General features: G+C 42.7%; 1 protein-coding gene across 1 annotated transcript; it reads right to left on the minus strand.

Annotated features, from left to right (window-relative positions):
• Positions 1-964: 964 nt before the first annotated feature.
• On the minus strand, positions 965-17,298 carry lin28b (lin-28 homolog B (C. elegans)). The gene is made up of 4 exons (XM_040125729.1): positions 17,195-17,298; positions 16,159-16,349; positions 4,558-4,745; positions 965-1,277 (listed from the first exon to the last, which is right to left on the minus strand). Exons 1-4 carry the CDS (start codon positions 17,202-17,204, stop codon positions 965-967), a joined length of 702 nt encoding a protein of 233 aa, XP_039981663.1. The 5' UTR covers positions 17,205-17,298.
• Positions 17,299-20,612: the final 3,314 nt, after the last annotated feature.

A 20,612-nucleotide genomic window follows, 5' to 3' on the forward strand; every position in this document is an offset into this window, starting at 1 on the left:
TTCTAAAGCGTGCCTACCTAGCATAGAAGGAAACAAGGGTTAGGAGTGTCGAAGAAGAGGTGCTCCAGTCTGACAGTTTTACTTTCTTTTCAGAGCACACACACACACACACACACACACACTACAGAGCGCACGCTTTCTCGTTCTCTCTCTCTCTCTCTCTCTGTCAGTCGCCGCGCGTGCGCAAGCACAAGCACGCAGGCTTGCTCTTTTGACAATCAGTTGGTCCAGTCTGTCTCATGTAAGAGAGAGGTACGTGGTGAGTGTTTCAAGAGCAACAGCTCACCGTCTTTTTTTTTTTTTTTTTTAAATTCCCTCCGGAATCCATCAAGTTTCCGTAGGGATCTTTATCAATCAAGCTAACAATCCCGTGGGTCTGGTTTATCGCTCAGAGGGTCTCGAGCTTTTAAAAGTCTTCTTCTAATCCTTCTTACAATGAGCTACTGTGTGTGCTAAAAGGATGCATCATGATTTTTTTGGAATGATTAGGCCTACAGGATACAAATTTGCGGCTTTATAGTCGACAACATCTGTAAGGAAAAAGCATTCAAAATGGCCAACACTTAGGTCCAAACGGGAAAACAAGGAGGGAAAAAAAAAAAAAAAAAATCATGAAAACAAGATTCATACCACGTTGTTTCACTCTTGAGCTGCACTGATTGAAACAAGAAAAACAGTCATTCCCTGCAGTCACCATTCCAGCGGTGGTTGCCATAGCTGCAAGTCAGTCAGTCAGTCACACACATTCACGCACGTCCGTACCCCGTTGATCGTTGCCATAGCTGCGCTGGATAGAAAAATAAAAAACAAATAAAATAAAAAAGAAAAGAAATTAAGACCTCCCATTTTTTTCACCGGTGTGAGGTAGATGAGGGGGGGGTGGGGGGGCTTCAGGTATCCTTGATTGAGGGGAGATATGAGGGTCGGGGGCTAGCGGTGATAGGTTCACCTCTATGGGCTGTTTTCAGGATTTCCTCCACCTCTGGGTCCGGGGGCCGCGGTGTGTGTGGGGCTCCTCGGGGGAGGAGGAGGAGCCCTCCAGGGGAGACGAGCCTGAGCACTCCTCCTCCTCCAGGGGGCAGAGGTAGGGCCCGGTCCCTGGGCTGGAGGCCGAGGTAGACGCATGTTGGTCCTGAGAGCCTGTGGCGGGCGCCAGCGCCTTGTGGGGACACTGTGCCACCATGTGCGTGATGCTCTGGCAGTAGTGGCATTTCTTTGGCTGGGGGGGCAGGCCACACTCCTTGGCATGGTGATCCAGACCTCCACAGTTATAACAGCTGCAAGTGGTGGAGGGGCGAGAGAAGACACGGGATGGTGACAAAACTGTCCAAGAGCAACAAAAAGCAGAAACCTTCACCACTTCATTCCTTAGTTTCATGAATAAAACACCATTTATAGAGAATACTTTGTCACTGGAATTTATTTGTAATAAAAAATAAATACATGAGTCTACTTTAAAAAAAAAAAAAAAAAAAAAAGGTGGATATTGTTATACAATATCAGAACTGCAAAGTTGAAATACATGCTCCAGCTTGGATTGGCCACTAGATGGGAGTATGACACATGATACTGCTCTGGATCAAATGTTAGTGGCACTCTGTGGCATGCCGAGCTACACCATGTTATTACACTTGACAAGAAGCACGAGGGTGCTGAGAGAGCGGCGATGAAAACTGTGAAGGGGGCTGAGATTTCAGCCTGTCAAGACGCCATCAGTCATTTTGGCACGGCATCAAATCGAATGGACATATGGGCAATGTCTGCCGCTTTAGACATCAGATGCATTTATTTGAGGCTTAATGTCCTAAACGACTCACTGTTCAGGGTTCAGCGTCTTTTTTATTGCTGGTCTGCCGTTCAGTGCTTAATACCTCTTAAGCAATTCAATCTAGCACACATGACATATTCACTGTTTTAACACATCACCGGGGTTTCACGTTGATTTTGATTTAAAGGCCAAACAAAAGTCATGTTGTCTTTACGTGGAGGCTGAAAGCAGCAGAAGCTCATCATCACGAAACAGTGATCAAGTCTAAGGATTTTAAGATGCATCTGATTCGACAGCCAAGAAAAAAGAAAAAAAGAAAAAAAAAAAAAAAAAAAAGGAGCACGAACACAGTAAACCAGTATGTCAGCAAGTTGCTACCACGACCTAAGACATCAAATCGTGAAAGTGTGTCTCAGCCTTCACTGCCTCTGAAAATGGGCTGAATTATCTCCAGGGAGCATTTAACGTTCATACAATACTTTACATCCGATTAAAAAAAAAAAAGTTTGAACAAAGAAATATAACGGACTGGTGTTCATGTTTCTTATAAAAACAAGAACATATTTTGAAAGTCTTTTTACTATAATTACAGCTAAGTTGCTGATAACAGGAAAAAATGAAAAAAAATACAGTATATTAGTTAAGTGTTAAACGGCAAGTTTTAAGATGCTAATAGCAAGTGTCCTCACAACCCGGATTCATAGAACTAGAAATAAATTCATGTCATAAAATATACTTTCATTACTGATCTTTAAATTAATTTATGGTGTTTTTTTAAAAGAGCTATAACAATAGATCAGGGTTATTTATATATTTTTTATATTCCAAATCCACAGGTAGCAATATAAATGTATTAATCTATTGTAGATTTAAGGTTATTTTAAGGTTTCTAATATTTTTTTATAATAAAGTTTCACGAAAGAAAAATCATAATTAAAATTAAAGTGTTATATTATACATCTCAGATTATGCAGTGGCTAAGTATAAAGACAAACCGTTTAATCAGTTCATTTGATTCAAAGGCTTAAAAATGATCTAAATTTCAACATTTACAGAAAACAACACAGAGTCAGAAATACGACTAAATTCTTCTGAGCGACAAGCGTTGCCAAATCAAGAAGCATTGGCACACAGACTAGTCTTAATACAGAATCAGAATCAGAAAAAACTTTATTAATCTCCTCAGGGAACTTGCTTAACACTATGCACTTTTGCTCTTTAGCACTGCACAATAAGTTGTCATGTCTACAGCTGTTTTATCAATTAAGGTTAACCATTTTGAAAAGACTATCATCTTGGATACTATGTAGTTATGGTGATTTACAAGTCACATGACCAATGAGCAATATTCCATATAAAGAAACTGGAGACCACCTCCGATACCACCCTGACGAAGACAAGACAACTGAAAACCATCACTTTGTCCATCACTTTTAGCGACGTTTAACTGTAACTTGTTGTAGAGACATTTTCTTTGGGAGGCAGAATTTTTGGCAGCAAAATGGTGACAGAGAAGAGTCTGAGCAATCAAGAAAATTCTGCAGCATTTGGAGAACATCCTTCAACAACCAGTTATAATGACCCTGCTTGTTTACTCATTTTTGTTTTCCAGAAAAATGCACTGCTTTCAGAATCAGCGTCTTCAGTCATTATTTCCACGGCCGCTGATTTTTCTGGAGCGGGTCACGCGAGCATCAAACCCACCGAGACAGCTGGGATCTGAGGAGCCGGACTACACAACAGTTAGTTGCGTAACGGAGTGACCAGCAGGGGTCAGAGCAGGAGCTGCCACAGGAGCCGCTCGCACTGAGCGCGCTCACAAAAAGACAGATGACATCACTGAGATCTACCTGCCGTATCTGGATCCAATAGCGCCTTGCTCCCACCTTAGCAGAAGGTAGAGACACTAGACCCAACACTGGATCATTGATCCCAGATATACTGAATTATTCAGCGTTGTAAAACAATCAGGGAGCCTCTCTCTCCCAGGTACTGTTTCCTCCTTTCCGACGAAAGCTTCTCTTTTCATACCTCAAAAAACCGGACGGCACATGGGTTGTTCAACCGTGGCAGCTGTGATGCGGCAACACAGAGAGCGGCGGAGCCGGACTTTCGAATGTAAATGTAGCCTTGTGCTCGTGACCCCTTCCTACAACAGATACAGTATGTATACTCGGCTGTGCCTGGCAGGTTTTCGCTATACATCGGATGAAGGCGTTCTCTGTCCGCAGGAGGACAGGGAACACAGCCGCCCGTGCTCAAACCACCGGGCATTTCCAAGGAGCTCCATATGGCTCGCTCTGACAGATTTTCGCAAAGCACCCTTCAGGATTTAACCGAGGACAAAACAATTGATTGAGCTACTGCCGCATTGAGATGCATATAAGCCCAATCCATCCCTCTGCTAAAGCCGTCTCTAATGTAAAAGCTGGCAAATTGATTTAAAATAGCAGCAATGGCAGGCAAAGTGCCCTATTCAATTCCTTATTATGGTGCTCAATAACCATAGCAACAGGCATGTACTCGGGCAGATTGAATAGATTTAATCTATAATCTCAGCCCACTCAGAAATAGCTCACTGCAGTGAGATGTAGGTATAACATGTCTCCTACCTGCAACTACCAAAGCCCACATACATCCAGGTCTTTTCAGAAGAGGCCCAGACTGCTGAGATGTGCGGACATATATATTAATTAATTAACTGAGATTCCTGCAGGCACAGACCACATTAAAAAAAAAAAATCATTCCTTGCTTTCATTTTCGTGCTTGGTGATTTTATCACACTCACCGGTCTCCCTTTGGTTTGCGTTTCTGGAGTGGGACCTTCCCCTTGGGTCTCCTTTCGCTGCCTGCGCAGGGTCCCCCACCAGGTCCGGTTACCCGCAGGGACTCCAGGCCCTTAGAAGACTTCTTATAGGTGAACTCCACCTGCTCACCCTCCTTTAAGCTGCGGAAGCCCTCCATCACCAGTTTGCTCTGTAGGGAGAATAAAAAAAGCTATTATCCATTTAACAGTGGCAGATTTTTTTTTTTTTTTTTTTTTCCCCAAATGATGATTTGTACAATACAGAAGAGTGTGTATTTAAGTCAGAGGCTAAAATATGGCATAAGTTAGTGCTCGTGTTACTTGAAATTGCTCTAATTTCAATATTTAAACATAAAGTTTCACCTGTATTTGTGGGGGTGATTGACGATAATAATGATCTATATCTATATATATCTATATATATCTATATATATCTATCTCTATATATATCTATCTCTATCTATCTCTATATATATCTATATCTATCTATCTATATATATATATATATATATAATCTATATAATACGATTTCTGATGGAGTACATACGTATGTATGATTTGTAAAATTTTGTAAGAATACAATTCAGTGTAAGACAGCAGTAAGAATATCTAAGTCAATTAAATTATCTTAGACATCCACATGTTCTTGAATAGTGGCGAATCATTTGGGAACCAATTAAAGGCAATTCAAATATCTCCAACATATAATTTTTAAAAGGCTTTAAATATAAAGCGGTATTGCGATGTGCTTTACCTTGACTGGTTCTTATGGGTATTTTTATTAACCTTGAATGATATACTAAACTGACAAAGACTGTACCCTGCACATACGAATGGTCTAGGCGAGAGAACGAGAGCCTCCGTAGAAGCAGAAAGGTAATTTTATAATGAAAAGACTCAATTTAAAGCTCAGCATTAATGGTATGTATGTCCACACCCATCGGTGTGATTTTAACGCAAGTGTTGAGTGAACAGTTGCCAGAGATATTGTCGGGTCCGTGAGCGAACAAACTGTGGTCCAATCAACACTTTGCATCCTCCAAATAACTGCCACAGAGGAACTGAGCCTTATTAGCACTTGCAAGTTTATTGTGGGGGGGGGGACTGCTGCTTGCAGCAAACATATAGTAGCTCACAATGAACACATCATTTTCAACATGGTGGATCGACCGTATGTGGTTTCCACCAACTGTCACGACAATGTGTGCACAGAGGGACTTGCTACACTGGCGTTTATCTAGTTTTCGCAGAGACACCACTTCCTATTCTTTCTGCGGGGGAGAAAAGACAAGAGTGTCACATTCTTGCAAATCATCTTCTCTCAGCACATCCACCATCCATCTTATCTACATGATCAGAATTATTGATTTAGTTAGTACGTAACCACAGGGCAATGATTTATGTCTCGTTGATCGCACAGAACGGATGGCTGATAGGCGCAGTATCAATGACCTTCATGAATCGCAGGGAGCCCTGCAGATCTCGGCATAGGTAAACACACACCCACATGGGCACGCAGTGTTCAGAGCAAACCTACTACCTACTATACATCGAGTCCTATAAATACCACACAGGCGTTCTGTAAATACCGTGCGTCCTGTAGAGACAGATGTGTAGGAGACAGGGGAAAAGAAAAGGAGGAAATGATCAGACGGAATCAAATGTGAAACTATAGAAGAAGGAGCTCAGCAGCGTTTGCTCGCCCGTTTCAATGACCGTTTCAACGACTGCAAGTACAGGAGGCTAAAGGTGCTCCATAGCTGGTCTGTTGGTAGATATAAATGAATATGGAAGCGAGAATTTAAAAAGTGGGAATGTATAAAGCAATGAGAAGTGTGCAAGTGAAAAAACGGCGTGTGAATTAATTACAAACTAAGAATAGAGTTGGCACCCACAACACTGTGGTGGATATGATTATCACTATTTACATTGAAATAAAGGTAAGTTTAGGATAAAACAGGGTTAACATAAGAGTGGAAAATTATGTTAGAAGTAGTGGCTATTTTACTGTATGATTCTGAAAAACAAGAGTGTTAAGAATAAGCGTAATAAAATTATTTTTTAAACCTTGTTTCATAAGGAAGCCCCTTATTTTCTAAACCTAATTTAATTGAGAAAAAAAAAAATCAAATGAGTAATACAATATACTCAAAATAAAAGAACTGTCTTTGCATTTTTTAGTAAACCTTTTAAAATGCAGTTGACAGATGGTCTGACTGACAATGTCACAACACTGAGCACGGTTTATTTAACACACTCTCGACTCAAAATTATTCCATACTCTTTTTAAAAGAATTCTAATGATATTTACTAAATCAAAAACAAAAGACTTTTCAAAATGCATGAAAAGCTTATCAGGCTAGACAAATTAAAACTTTTATTAAACCTATATTAAATAAATCAGTTTTAGGTTATTTTAAAAAGGAATTTTTCATGCAATACCATTTACAAACATTCATACAGGTCGACTTAGACCACTTAGATGAGTTAGTTAGTCTTTAATATTAACTTTATACCTAACTTTAACTAAATATCTAAAACTTTTTTGTATGACAGATACTCTTAATACATAAAAACTATTTTTTTTTAAATGGAAAATTATACGGTTATTACAGTTTCTTCGCATCCTCATCTCAACTAAAATTTTGCTGCTAAAAATGTTTCTTAGGGCTTGTGATATACAGAATTCAATGACAGAATTTTAAAATCCTCAACCCTCCAAAACACAAATACAGACATGAACATGTATTTGCCTTATTTCGATTCATTTTAAATGTGTGTAATTGGATTTTTTAAAATATATTTATTTTTTAGAATATAAACATCTGTCTTAAGTAAATACGAATGAAAAGGAGCTATGAATTGTGTCAAATTCAAAAGGCACTCCAACGATATCACACAGAATCAAAGCAATCACAAGGAACAAATTGTGCTTCAATTTAGAGAAACTGAAACACAGATAATAAATTTTAAAAAACTGTTTTTTCCCCACAAAAACGTTTACACAGAACAACTGTGCCGTCTGCCTTAATATCAAACTTATTTGAAGCTATTCTTCCTCCTCATTTACACACTTTTACATTTCCACAATTTAAAAGAAAGGAAAATCGCCAGTGTTGAAACATTCGATACAGGTAGTTCACCACAAATTCAATCATTCGTTTCTCTCTCAGAATGATTTTCCTTTCTCTCGCTGCTTTTGGCGAGGGTTACAGCCAAGGCCACTTTGCTTCTCATCAATTGCTGATGGACGACTCATAAATTTCGTGCATTCAGGTATTGGATTTGGCCTTGAAGGAAGGACGAGGATGAGGGAATGAAAGAGACAAAACAGATGTAAGAACAGAAGGGACGATGAGGTGAGTCACAAACTGAGCTTATAAGGGTCGATCTCAAGTGCCTGTGCTGCAAAAACAATGAATTCCAAGAATTCGACGATCAATAATTTATTAATACATCAACCAAAACTGCCAGGACAAGCCTACATGCGTGCTTGGCTTTCTATTTGTTATGAACGACAAACAAAGGAGCCTCAAGCTGTTTCAACATTCAAATTGAACCGCCAATTGATTTTATGAATTCCATCATTAGACCATGCCAGTGACTGAGAGGCATTCCTGCAGCGTAAATTGGTAAAGAGCAAATAAAAAAAAATTGCACCCATCCCCCCCCAGAAAAACCCACCGTATTCTGAATAATGAAGAATAATTATCAACTGGTAGACTGTGTGGCGCATGAGCCCTTCCTCTTCCTCTCCTGTCTCCAGTCCACAGGCAGCTTGTCTCTCCAGGTCAAAGTTGAGTGGTTTGTCTCAGCACCCTACCCCCTCTCCAACCCCCTCAATGCCCACAATGCACCAGTGAGGAAACCACACAACCTCTTTTGTTCTGCAGAAATGCAGGAAAACACAGACACACACACACACACACACACACACACACACAGATCTCCCCCATATAGGACATGGTATCACACTCATGCCTTCATGTCAAAGAGTTTAATTTCTGAAGCATGGGTTTACCAAAGCTCAGTCTCCGCAATTATGTAATAAAAGGCAGCATGGGGCTTTACGTGTGTGTGTCTGTGTGTGTGTGTGCGTGCTTGTATGAGCGGGTGTATGCATGTGTCAATGTGTGTGAACAAAAAAAAAAAAAAAAAAACACTTCACAAATCAGAACCCGCAACCCGAGCCCCCTCCTCTCAAGTGACCTGGCGGGTGTCCTGACCCGTTTCAGTTTACGCACAGAGGTCAGGAAAGGGCACGGCTAGGGAGAGGGAATGAGGGAACGTCAGAGGGAGAGAGAGAAAGAGAGAGGGCGAACACAAAATGGAGGAGTGGCCTGGAGCAGGGGGGTGCTGGAGGGAGTTTGGAGGGTGGGGGAGGGGGGTGGTGGTGTTCATGGAAATGCCTCCAGCACATTCTGTTCAGCTCCAATGGAGGAGCAACTCCTGATCAGTGGCTGGACTTCAGGGGAGCCCAGGCACAAAACCCCATTTGATCAGGAGCCCCACAGGTCAGCACCAGAAATCGGGGGGTCAGCGGTACAACTATCCCAGCACCACCCCCTGCCCGACTGGCGGACCACACCAGCTCTCTGCACTGTAACTCAGAACCACCAGCAGCAACTGTCACGACCCAAAAACTGAAGAAACTGATCCAACAAAATGGATACCGGCATAAAATGGTTTGATTATGCTTACAAGCTTCCCTATAGGTAACAGATATCTTCCTATAGCCCTAAATGTGTGTAAGTGTGTGACTGTTGGAGCATGTCTGTGATTGTGTGTGTGTAGGAAGGAGCCAGCGATCAATACGGACTCCAACATCCTGGATAGAAATAGCCCTCCTTTTCATTGGCCGAGCCCTCGTCATCACCAGGTCCAGCAATCAATACAGGAAGCTGTAACGTGAGGGGATGGGGAAAACGGAGAGAGAGGAGACCCACCACCCTCCGCCAGCCTCTCTCCATGGTGACCACCAGCTATGGAAAGGCTAATTATGGGATGCTTTAAATCAGAGGTGGCCCACACGGAGCCGCGTGCTGGATTGTGCTCATATTAAGAGGAAAGGGGGTGTGTGTAGGGGGTGAGCGTGAGGGAGATGGTGGTCGCCATGTGGCGTGGTGCCATTAAGTAGCTTTTTACACACAGGAAATGCTAAGTGGACAAAGCTGGGCCACATCAGCTCAGATGGACATAACCCGACAGGACGCATATAAACCAAAGAAGAAAGAGGAGAGAGGAAAAGAAGCGAGAAAAGCTGGATGAAGGAGAGGAGAAAAAAAAAAAAAACACGCCGGTGAAAACCACCAACAGAGCCGCTCTTATGACGCTGACACCCCAGCCCTCCTCAACACGTTGTCATTAGTGGCCCTGACCCTTGAACCCTGCCCAACCCCCATCAAACACTTAAAAGCCTTCATGTTTCCCCCTGCCTCAAATTAACAACATCCAACACCCCCCGATTATGACTGGGGCAAATATTTGATCTGGGGGCGGAAGCACTAGATCATCTTGCTACGTTTATCAGCATGAGAGGGGAAATGAACCTAGCTGAGGTGACCGGTGATAAAACACACCGCCTGCTAATAACTGAACCCATTCACAACAGAAACACTACTACAAAGCATATGGTTTTTGTTTTTTGTTTTTTTTACAGAAATGGTGGGGTTGCTCTAAAAAATTCAGTGTGGACCATTCGAAGACAGGACACCCACCAAATACAAAATATATAAAAACTGACTGATGAATAAAAATGGTTGTTACTTGAATTATCTGTCACATTTTTGATATTATACAATACAATCCCACAAAAAATGGACGGTATTAACACAAACTTATTTTTTCCAATATGAAGCTGCACATTCGTTAGTTTAAATTGTACAAGCAACATTGTCATTGCACATGGTTTGAATCGGGACCATTACTTAATTGGTCTTATTACAGTTGACTACATTTGCAGAGGCAAAAAAAAAAACAGAAACTACTGTTGTTTCTTGTGTATGTTTAGGCACCTAACTCAACCTGTCCAGCAAGGAAAATAAGTAATGACGCATGTCAGACTTGACAGAGGTGGGACGTGGGTTATAAGCCGATTCGCCGAAGAGATAAAGGTGAGCAAAATGTGGTCTAATGTAGGCCTATGTCTATGGATTACAAAAAAACCTGCTTCAGACACTTTCATTGCCACTTTAGATCTAATTTTCACACATTATCTTATCAGTGAAAACCGTTTTTCATAAGAAAATGTATGACATTTATTTACCCTTTTTTTTCCTGCTCTTTTGAATGGAATTTGAAAGTGAATTATCTCCATTTCAAAACCATTTACCGAAGCATGTCAACCACCGGTTTTGACAAATCTCTCCAAAAGTAAACTAATTTTTTAAATATTTTTACACACGCTTTGCCATATACTATATACCTAGATATTCTTTTAAAGCATTGTTTTCATCCTCTGTCTTTTACAGATGGTTAGTTGATTGACAGAAAAAACTCATCTGCAACTATTTTGATAATAGTAATTGTTTTAGACATTTTTCAGACATTTGCTGGTTCAAGCTGAGGATTCGATGCTTTTCTTTGTCATACATAATAGTAAAGTGAATATATTTGGGTTTTTGACTGTTGGTTAGATTTAAAAAAAAAAAAAAAACCTATCTTAAGATGTTATCTCGGGCTGTGGAAAGTATTACTGGGACTATTTTCTGTCATTTTGTAAGATTTAAAATAATCAAGAAAATAATCTGCAGATCAATCAATACTGAAAATGATGAGCTGCAACCCTTTTAGCTTTGTTACCATGCAAAAATTTCTTTATTCTGCATAGACAATTAAACAGCCAAAAAGTCAAAAAATTTAAAGTGCATAAAAAAAGCCTCTTTCAAAGACATAATTACTGATTAGTGTTTTATTGTTGAAATGTTTCGGTTTGATAGAATTTTTCAATTTAATTAACGTCAGAGGGGCAAACATACAACAATTAACTTTTACTCACATGACCAGTTGACCTGGACCCCCTTTGTTTTTCAGGTGAACTGCGACTTGTTTTTAGCCCTGCTCTGCTTTCTGCTTCACCACCTTTGCAATTACCAATCACTCCGTTGTATGTGGCCAGCTCCTCAAAAGGAAGTCATGTGACTCCTCTTTCTTCTTCTTCTCCTGCGTTTTTTGATGTGCAGAAGAGCAGGGTGGGTTGGTGCGAGGAGGAGGAGGAGGAGGATGAGGAGGAGGAGGAGGAGGAGGGTGGGTGGGGGGGATAGTGTGGCTGCAGGAGAGACAAAGCCTGATACTGGCTATCTGGAGGCAGAGATGGGTGGGGCCTGCATGCCAAACGGTGACACGGACCAGAGGTTAATCTCACTAGGGGCCCACTTTAACCTCGCTACACAAAACACACACTCTCCCTCGTGCACTCACACACACACACACACGCACACAGACACACAAAACCTAAAACATCTTACAACAGTTCACATGTAGACATCGACAACCTGGTGGTTAAGAGTGGAAAGTAGGAAAACCACACACACACACACACACACGTACAGGGGTTCCATAAATTGAACACACACTCGGGAGGTTTCAGGAGAATAAGAGCAGCAGCAGCAAACTGTTCAACATTTCAAACTGATTACCGACCAAGGGCAAGCAGCCCCCCACCTCACCGCCACACACCCCTTCACCCCACCCAACCCTCCTGCCTTTTTGTCTTTAAAGAAATTCCTCTTTTTAAAGAATGCCTGAGGAGAGAGAGCACCCCCTCCCCACCTCCCACCCCACCCCCAATGTCCCAGCAGGAACTCACACACATGCACACACACACACACACACACACACACACACACACACACACGCAGAAAAAAATACTCAGGTAGAGAAGGGGTTGACAAACAGAGATAATGAAATGGCATGTGTGCAGAATCCCTAAGCAGAGAGCTAGAGCGGGCGAAGAAGCTTAATTACTCTCTCTCGCTCTCTCTCTCTCACACACACACACACACACACACACACACACACACACACACACACACACCTTCCAGAAAGGAAGTGATCAGATAGGAGCCCTGATGAAGAGGCCTCCCAGGAAGAGAACTCGTGGTCGGGCGGGGACCCTCTCACTGACTCACTCACACCCACGTACACACTCACACTCTCACCCTCCCTTCTCTTACGTCCTGCTCTTCCGCTCCCTCGTCTTTTTCCAACCTCTCGCTCATGTTTTCCTCCTCAGCTACCACTAGCACACCCCACCCCTTACCCCGCAACACCAACCCCTCACCCACACTTATTTTTCCCACATCCCCCCCTCCTCCTCTCTCTCCCCCCCTTTCTCCTGTCCTCATGCTCCCTTCTCCCCTCCCCATAGTTTTACCTCTGTCTCTGTCTCTTGTGCATATCAGGGTAGGTGTGGTGTAGGAATATATCTGCCATCTTTCCACTGCTTCTTGTTTTACGTTCAACTGACTCCTTACCGTTTATCATAAATGCAGAAAGTATTGCATGATCTTTGTTTCAAGCCAAACTCTCTCTTTCAACAGCTTGTATAATAAAAGCTTGTTTACGCAGGTCTACTTGTTAGCATGCCACTGATTAGAAAATGTTGCCTTTGCTACAATCAGTTTTACGTACAGCTGCAACAATTCATCGACTAGTTGGTCAACAGAGAATTCAACTATTTTGATAATCGAATATTCCTTTGAGTCATTTTTTAAGCAAAACTGCCAAACCTTTGTTAGTTGCAGCTTCTCAAATGTAAGGATTAGATGCTTTTATTTGTCATTAACGATACTGAACCGATTATCTTTTTTTGGATTTTGGACCATCGGTCAAATAAAACAAGCAATTCAAATACATCTCCTTGGGCTGTGGGGAATTATGACAGACATTTTTCACTATTTGCAGACATTTTATGGACAAAATGATACATTAATTAATTTTTGTTTTTAAAATCATCTGATTAACTGATTATGAAAATAATAGTTAGGTTCAGCCCTACTTGTATCCCAACGGCAATACTCTTAACACTCATTACAAAATAGAGATTTCAGACACTGAAGCCCATTGAGCCCAAATCTGAACATTTCATAAATGTAAAGACTGCGAAATATCATCAATTTGTCCAAATGACTTCAGGCTGCCAGCAGAGACAGAGAGAGGAAAGAACAGTCAGACAAAAATGAGTGACTGATTTAATGTGAGCATGCAGATGAATGCAAACGCTGGCAAAGGAATTGGGTGCATTCAAGATGACAATGTGATTATGAATGCATAATGTCTGCTCTCTGCATTGAACGACACTTGTATCATTAGTGTAAACACACGATTAGAAATGCTGGGGGGAAACGCACTAGTATAAACATATGATTCATTGTATGCTAGTCAATTAATCTATGTGGTTTTTTGTTTTTTTTTTTGGAACAATTTTCATTTTTATTTTTTTTTAAACCTTCTAAAAATTCAACTCCCTACACACTATGGTAGAAAAGTCATTATCCAGAGCAGAACCTGGCTGTTACTGATTGCGCCATTTTCTTCTCTACATCTTCATTAACAGAGTGCCTAGACTGAGCCTATGAAATGACATCATGCGTTTGAAAAATACTACATGGCACCGGCCTGTCCTGCGCGATATGTTACAAAAATCAGACTTCTGATCAGCTCTTTAGGCTCCTTCCCAGACTAGACCTTCATTCCCTCCTGCCGGCCTGATCTACTTCCAAGACACCTCTGGCCAGCAGGGAAATCCAGAGCCTGGAGTATGTAGATAGATGCAGTTGGTTCAGACCATGGAGCAACAGTATGAAAGTATCAATCAAAAACCGATAACACAACGCTGCCATATGCACGGCAATGTGCACCTCTGCTCCTTTTCAAATATTCACAGCAGTCCTTGCATATCAATAAGTGTATGCACATGCATACAGAGCCTGACGGAAAATTAAACACGCTTTGTTTGATATGCACATGACGATGCAAATCCATGCCATCTAGCCAAGGTCAACATATTGTTCAAAACATAATCCAACCCAAAATGTGAACGTTTTACCACCAAGCAGAATTTAGAATCGCTCTATATCTGACGGCTAAATCAAAGATTACTTTGTTGAAACCTTCAGAACAACGGAACAATAAGAAATACACAACTTTATCTTTGTCGAGATTAATGGCACATTCACAATGAAGGAAGTCACACGAGTCAGGGACAATTAAAAATATATAATAAGAATAAAAATAAATATAAATAAGGTGCAGTGAAATGAAACACCACAGCATTACAGACCCAAATTCATCGCTGGAAACTGGTGGAAAACACAGGCACGAAAAAAACACATCATTTTTTCTGCAAACCAAGCCAAACTCAGTAGTACACTGGCGTGCAACTTAAAAAACAAAATCATACAATCAGAGTTATTCAAGTTCCACCAGAAAGGGGCAGACAGTGAAATAAATGAATGCCTTTGTGAAGGCATACATTTATATATCTCGACACTCCTAGGCTGCCTGATAATGATCAATGGACCCCTGTTTTTTTTTTATTCAACGCTACTTAACATGCTGACATCTGACCCCTAATCTGCCCCCAGCACCACCACCACCGCCACCAGTTAAGCACAACATCCCGTGAGCCCACAAGGAGGACACTTCTAGGAGAGGGTGTCAAATGAAATGGTGAAAATGCCTCTCCCTCATCCTCTGTCGTTCCTCCCCGAGGATTTTAAAGCCACTTTATAGGACCGTAAAGAGGGGGGGGGTTTAACCGGGGGGCTGAAAGAAGGGACGACTCATCTGCTCTTTGTTGGCTGCAGAACAAGTCGAAAACAAGGGCCTCGGAGACGGACTGCACGCACAACAAGTCCACAGCGGGGCTGTGTGACCAGGCTTCACATCACACGAGTGAGCGTGAACGCCGGCTTCCAGTAAACTGGGTGTTGCGTCTCGAAATACACGGAGCAGAGCTCAGCCTCCCGGAACACGGCCCCGGCGTGAGCGTGCACAGTTTTGACTTTTTAAAAAACGAAAACACAGCACATGCTTTCCGACACGTTGGCAGGCTGGGTCTCGAGCAAGCTCTCGCGGTCCATTGGGGCCAAGTGTGAAACTAAGCGTGTCATAGCCACACGACATTTCTTTCCCCTTTCCCTTTACAATGCAGGGGGAAGCGAGGCAGGAGAAAGGCTGGACGCATGTGGCTCAAAGAGGAAACTTGACGGTTTTGCTTTTCTCTCCCTCCCTCCTTCGAGCCCGTGGACAACATGTGATTCCCCAGTAACATGTTGGGCAATGCAAAACATCCGGGGGGTAGGCCCTCACTGCAACCGCCGACTGGTGCCCGGAGCAGCAGCAGCAGCAGCGGCAGCCTCGAGAAGGGGGATTGGAAGTGGCAGTGAAATTGTTGGGAAAGCGAATCTAAGCTAATGAATCAGTCGTCGCTTTTGCACGGTTCTGGAAACCAGAGCCGGGTGAGGCCGATGCGCGCCACATCAAAAGAAAACAGATGTTTATTCCTCGGTGGTTTTGTGTGTGTGTGTGTGTGTGTGTGTTTTCCCTTTTTTCCCTCCCCTCCTTTTGGCGTCAACTTACTTGGTGGACGAAAACATCCAGAGGGGGGTCGACGGGGCTCCCTTCGCTGCTGGTCATTGAGATAAATCCGAAGCCCATCCGGACGTTGAACCACTTGCAGAAGCCCAATCCCGACAGGATCTGAGGTCGAATCCGGTCCTCCTGCTCGGCGGACTTGGCGGGGTCTTCTCCGCCACCTTTACCCGGCCCTCCTGAAACAAGGGGGGGGGGGGGGGCACACAAGAAGCTAGTTAGAACATTTTTATAGACACACCACAGGATGGCGATTTCCCTGCGCGCATACCGGTCTATATAAGTTCAACGGGGCTCAGTTGTGTAAAAACTTCTTCAAGGAGCGTGGGGGTGTGGGGGTGGGGGGGGAATCCCCCTCCACAAGCTACGTGAAGTTCAGGGCCGGTAGAAATTTCCTGCACTACTATTTTCGCCATCACATTAGCGATCGGGGGGCGCGTGGTGCTCTGATCCGGTGTGCATCAAGGCAAACATTCCCCCCAGGAAAAAAAAAAAAAAAGAAAAAAAGTAGTTTATTACTCCATGACAGATGACTGCCTCTGATTCGTGCACGGGCATGCTCGGCCGGCGTAACTTGTGGAGGGTTTTCCCCTCGTGCATCTGCAGCCCGCTCCCGCCGTGGAGTCGTGGGCTACTGGATCCAAAAGGCAGGTGTACACATGGTTCCCCGAGCTCGTGCCCAGCGGGCAGAGCAGCGCACAGGCTCCGGCGGTGCACGTTTCTCTGACGCGGCGAACCACGGTTACGTACGGTGCTCGGCAGCGGCGGCTCGGGTCGCCTTTTTTTTTTTTTTTTTTTTGAAAGGTTTGGAACAATAATCACGTTGCACCTTGCCCCCCACCCCACCCCTCCAAAAAAAAAAAAAAAAAACACCAACCCCCCCCACCCACCCTCACCCTTTCCTCCCTCCCTCACCCATTCCTCCCCTCCCCTCCTCGCGCGAGCAGATTGGGAGGAGAGAGAGAGGAAAAAAAAAAGAAGAGAGAAACTAAGAGCAGAAAATAGAAAATAATTGTAGAATAACCTTCGGCCATGTTTCCCCGCGGACCCTCTGCGCCCAAGTTGCAATAGAGAAGCTTCCTCTGCGAAAACGGGCTGCGGTAGTCACCATTAATCCGACATCCTCGATCCCATCGGTCACCAATTTAGCTCGCATGGTACGGCGTGCTTTCTGCCTTTTGATATTTTTGTCATGTCTCTCTCTCTTCCCTTCAATCCCTCTCCTCACTCACACCACCTCTGTACTGCTCTCTGCCTCTCTCTCTCTCTCTCTCTCTCCCTCTCCCTCCGATTCTCTCTCTCTCCTTCGCTCTCATTCGCTCTCGAGCTGGCTGTGCCCGTTCCCGTAGTGAGAACACGTGACTTTGTCAATTACATGCTTTCTTGGTACTAATTTCTGCCCTGAGATCCCAGGGAAGAGAGGGAGGGGAGTGGAGGGGGGGGGAATCGGACTCGCAACCGTCGGGAAAACGCACCCCAGTTGTGTGATTACAACTGGGGCAACAATAGACCACAACACGTATATCATAGAGTGCAAATGTACAGCCTGCACTGTGTTTTGGTGGCAAATAAATACTGAATCCTAAGGGGGCTGGTGTAGCCACAGAAGGGTATTGTGCACTGAGATGAGATTAGATGGAATTATAATTAAATTTAAGTGAAGTTTGTGGGATATTTGCACAGGAAAAACAATCAATCGAGCCATTACAACAAAAGCAACTGATGAAGTTAAAGGCACGAAGGCACAGCATCCACACTGACTGACCTACTGGTTTCCAGGCTTATTGTACAAGATTTCCCCGCTGCAAGATGTTCATGGATGGATATGTAGCTGTGTGCCCTGTGCATTGCATTGTTTGCCTCATAGAGCTGCAACAAACATGTGAATAAATACATAAATATGCATATTATATTAGTTAGTTGGTTTCCAGCAAAACATGGAGACCTCAAAAAATACCATTGCAGTGGTGAAACATTTTGTCACACCTGAACATAACTTCTTAAAAAAAAAACAACAAAAACATTACATTGCAAACAAAGAACTTAGATAAAATAAGATAAAATCTGCCCCAAAAATTTTTCCTTCCTAAAGCACAGCTCAGGTGTGTTTGTTAATAATCATCCACCCATATGTGTCTAAGCATCCTCTCAGATATCTGTTATACACTAAATTAAAAATACTAAATGATTTGGAAGATACATTAACTTGCTACACCGGATACAAAGTAAATTCACAATGCTAGTAAAACATGGAGGCACGTACATCCTTTGCCTGTGTCTTTGTCAGTCTCCTTTTACCCCGGACAAACAGCTGATTGCAGACCAGAAGACAGAACCCTGCTCTTTAATGTAAGATTCAAATTTCTCTTGAATAAACGTGTTACAGAAATAACAACCAACCACGCTGAGAGACCTGAATTCCCTTTACCTCAAACCAAGAATGACTCGAGAACGACACAGAACAAAACGTAAATGTTCATTTTCCTTGCTTTCCGTGCGTGGACATGTTGTTTCAGAGCTCGTGCTCCAGCCGTACGACCAGTTACCTCCCAGCATCATAGTGGGCACCAGAGGAGAGCTGAACTCACAGCTTTGGAATGTGACTAGAAAACCCAGAAAAACAAACCTGGAAACCGATGTGGTCAGTCCCGTGATCTTGAGTTGTCATTGGGAAATCCGTCCTCGGGCAGCAGACAGTGGCCCGAGCACGGATTTCATGATAGTTTTTAATGATGTTCATGGTGCCGGATTTAAATGGTGGATAAAAGGATAGAGCCTGCACACTCAGGAAGGCATCAGCTGAAGCGTTAGACGGGTTGGTTTCTCTTCTGTATCACAAAAGAATAAAGCAAATGAGAAGTTGTGAAGAAAATGTTTTCCCCTGAACGGGAACCAGATTACTTTAAGATAAGTTAATAAGAAAAAAAACTACCACTATTAAAGATAAAACTTAAATACAATACAGTTTAGCAGAGTTATTAAAAGTTATTCAATAGACCTTTTATCTCCATATAGCTACATAACTTTTGTCAGTTTGATACCTATGACTTTACTGATGCTTTTTACTCTAATAAATGCTATGAATGTAAATCATAAAATGTGTGTTACCCCCCCACGCACAAAAAAAAAGGAAAAAAAAACCCCAGATATAAAGTCTCTTCCACAGAAGTGAAAGTTTTGCACAGGTTCAAACTCCACTACAACTCTTGCTGCTTATTCAGGTTATATATAACGTCCGCCGACATGGAACAATCCCTCTAGAGAAGGGCAGGTCTAGCCGGGAGCTGCAGTTACTCAAGACCACACACCAGATCGATTAACAACAAGCCTGAAGTATAGCATGTTCATTGAGAAACTTCCCATCTTATCTCACATCTACCCCTGGTGGGACGTTTCTCAAGGGGGCTTTTCCCCCGGTATGAGGAATGAGGAAAAACACATTGGTGGAATGAAACAACAACAAGCCCATCTCCACCCACTAGGGCTACAGGGCCCACCCTCCGGAATTCACGAGCTTTGCCCCTACCCCCAACCCATCCATCCCAGCCCCCGCGCAAAGGCCTGTTTTTGAAGATGCTTGTAGAGGAGGCCTCCGCAGTGGCCACAGAATTACTGTTTGGGTCACAGGGTTGGATGCCAGTGTCAGATGTTATCCACTCACTCATATCCCGACAGGACCTTTTCTGATTAGGACAAGCCAGGGGAAATCAGCACAGCGCGGCTCACCGGCATGTGAGCGAGCTAACGACAAGGAGTAATGTAGACACGGGTGGGTTTGGATGTGCCTGTTTGTCACGGGAGGCAACTGGAATACAGAAACAGAGATTAGAGGAGATTTTAGGACACCTAAACATACCGTGAACACCTGTTTAAATCTGCAAAAGACTTTCATTTGTGAACTACAAAGGAAACATCTCAAACTTATGTCACTTGTATAAAGAAAGGGGGCTTAAAGGGAATACATGCTTTACTGAAAATATAACATCTTCTCTTTACATTGGTTGTAACACCAACAACAAGTAATACTTTCGCCACCTTTATATTTATACTGCAGAATAAAATTGTTTTCAAACTTGTTCTAACTTCGGATCATATTTTTTTTCCCACTGTTTTGTTTTGGAGGTGAGCACATAGACTAAAAATAAAGCAACTTTTCAGAAGAAAATTTGAGGGAAAAAAAAGTTTAGGGAACAACTTATTTTGCATTGTTTGTCTTATAAATCAACACCAACCAGATGTCACACTTTAGCCACGGTTTTATTTGCCCTGTGAACAGGATAAGATTGTTTTATTAAACTTGTTACAACCTAACATCAATCTTTTTTCCGCTTGTCTACTTGTGGAGAAGAGAATCGTATCATTAAACCAAAAAAAGAAACTTTTCATATGAAGTCTTGCAAAACGTTGAAGAACTCACATAACATACCAATGAATCGGCCATT

This window comes from Xiphias gladius, chromosome 4 (assembly GCF_016859285.1).
Source record: "Xiphias gladius isolate SHS-SW01 ecotype Sanya breed wild chromosome 4, ASM1685928v1, whole genome shotgun sequence".
Taxonomy (NCBI): domain Eukaryota; kingdom Metazoa; phylum Chordata; class Actinopteri; order Istiophoriformes; family Xiphiidae; genus Xiphias; species Xiphias gladius.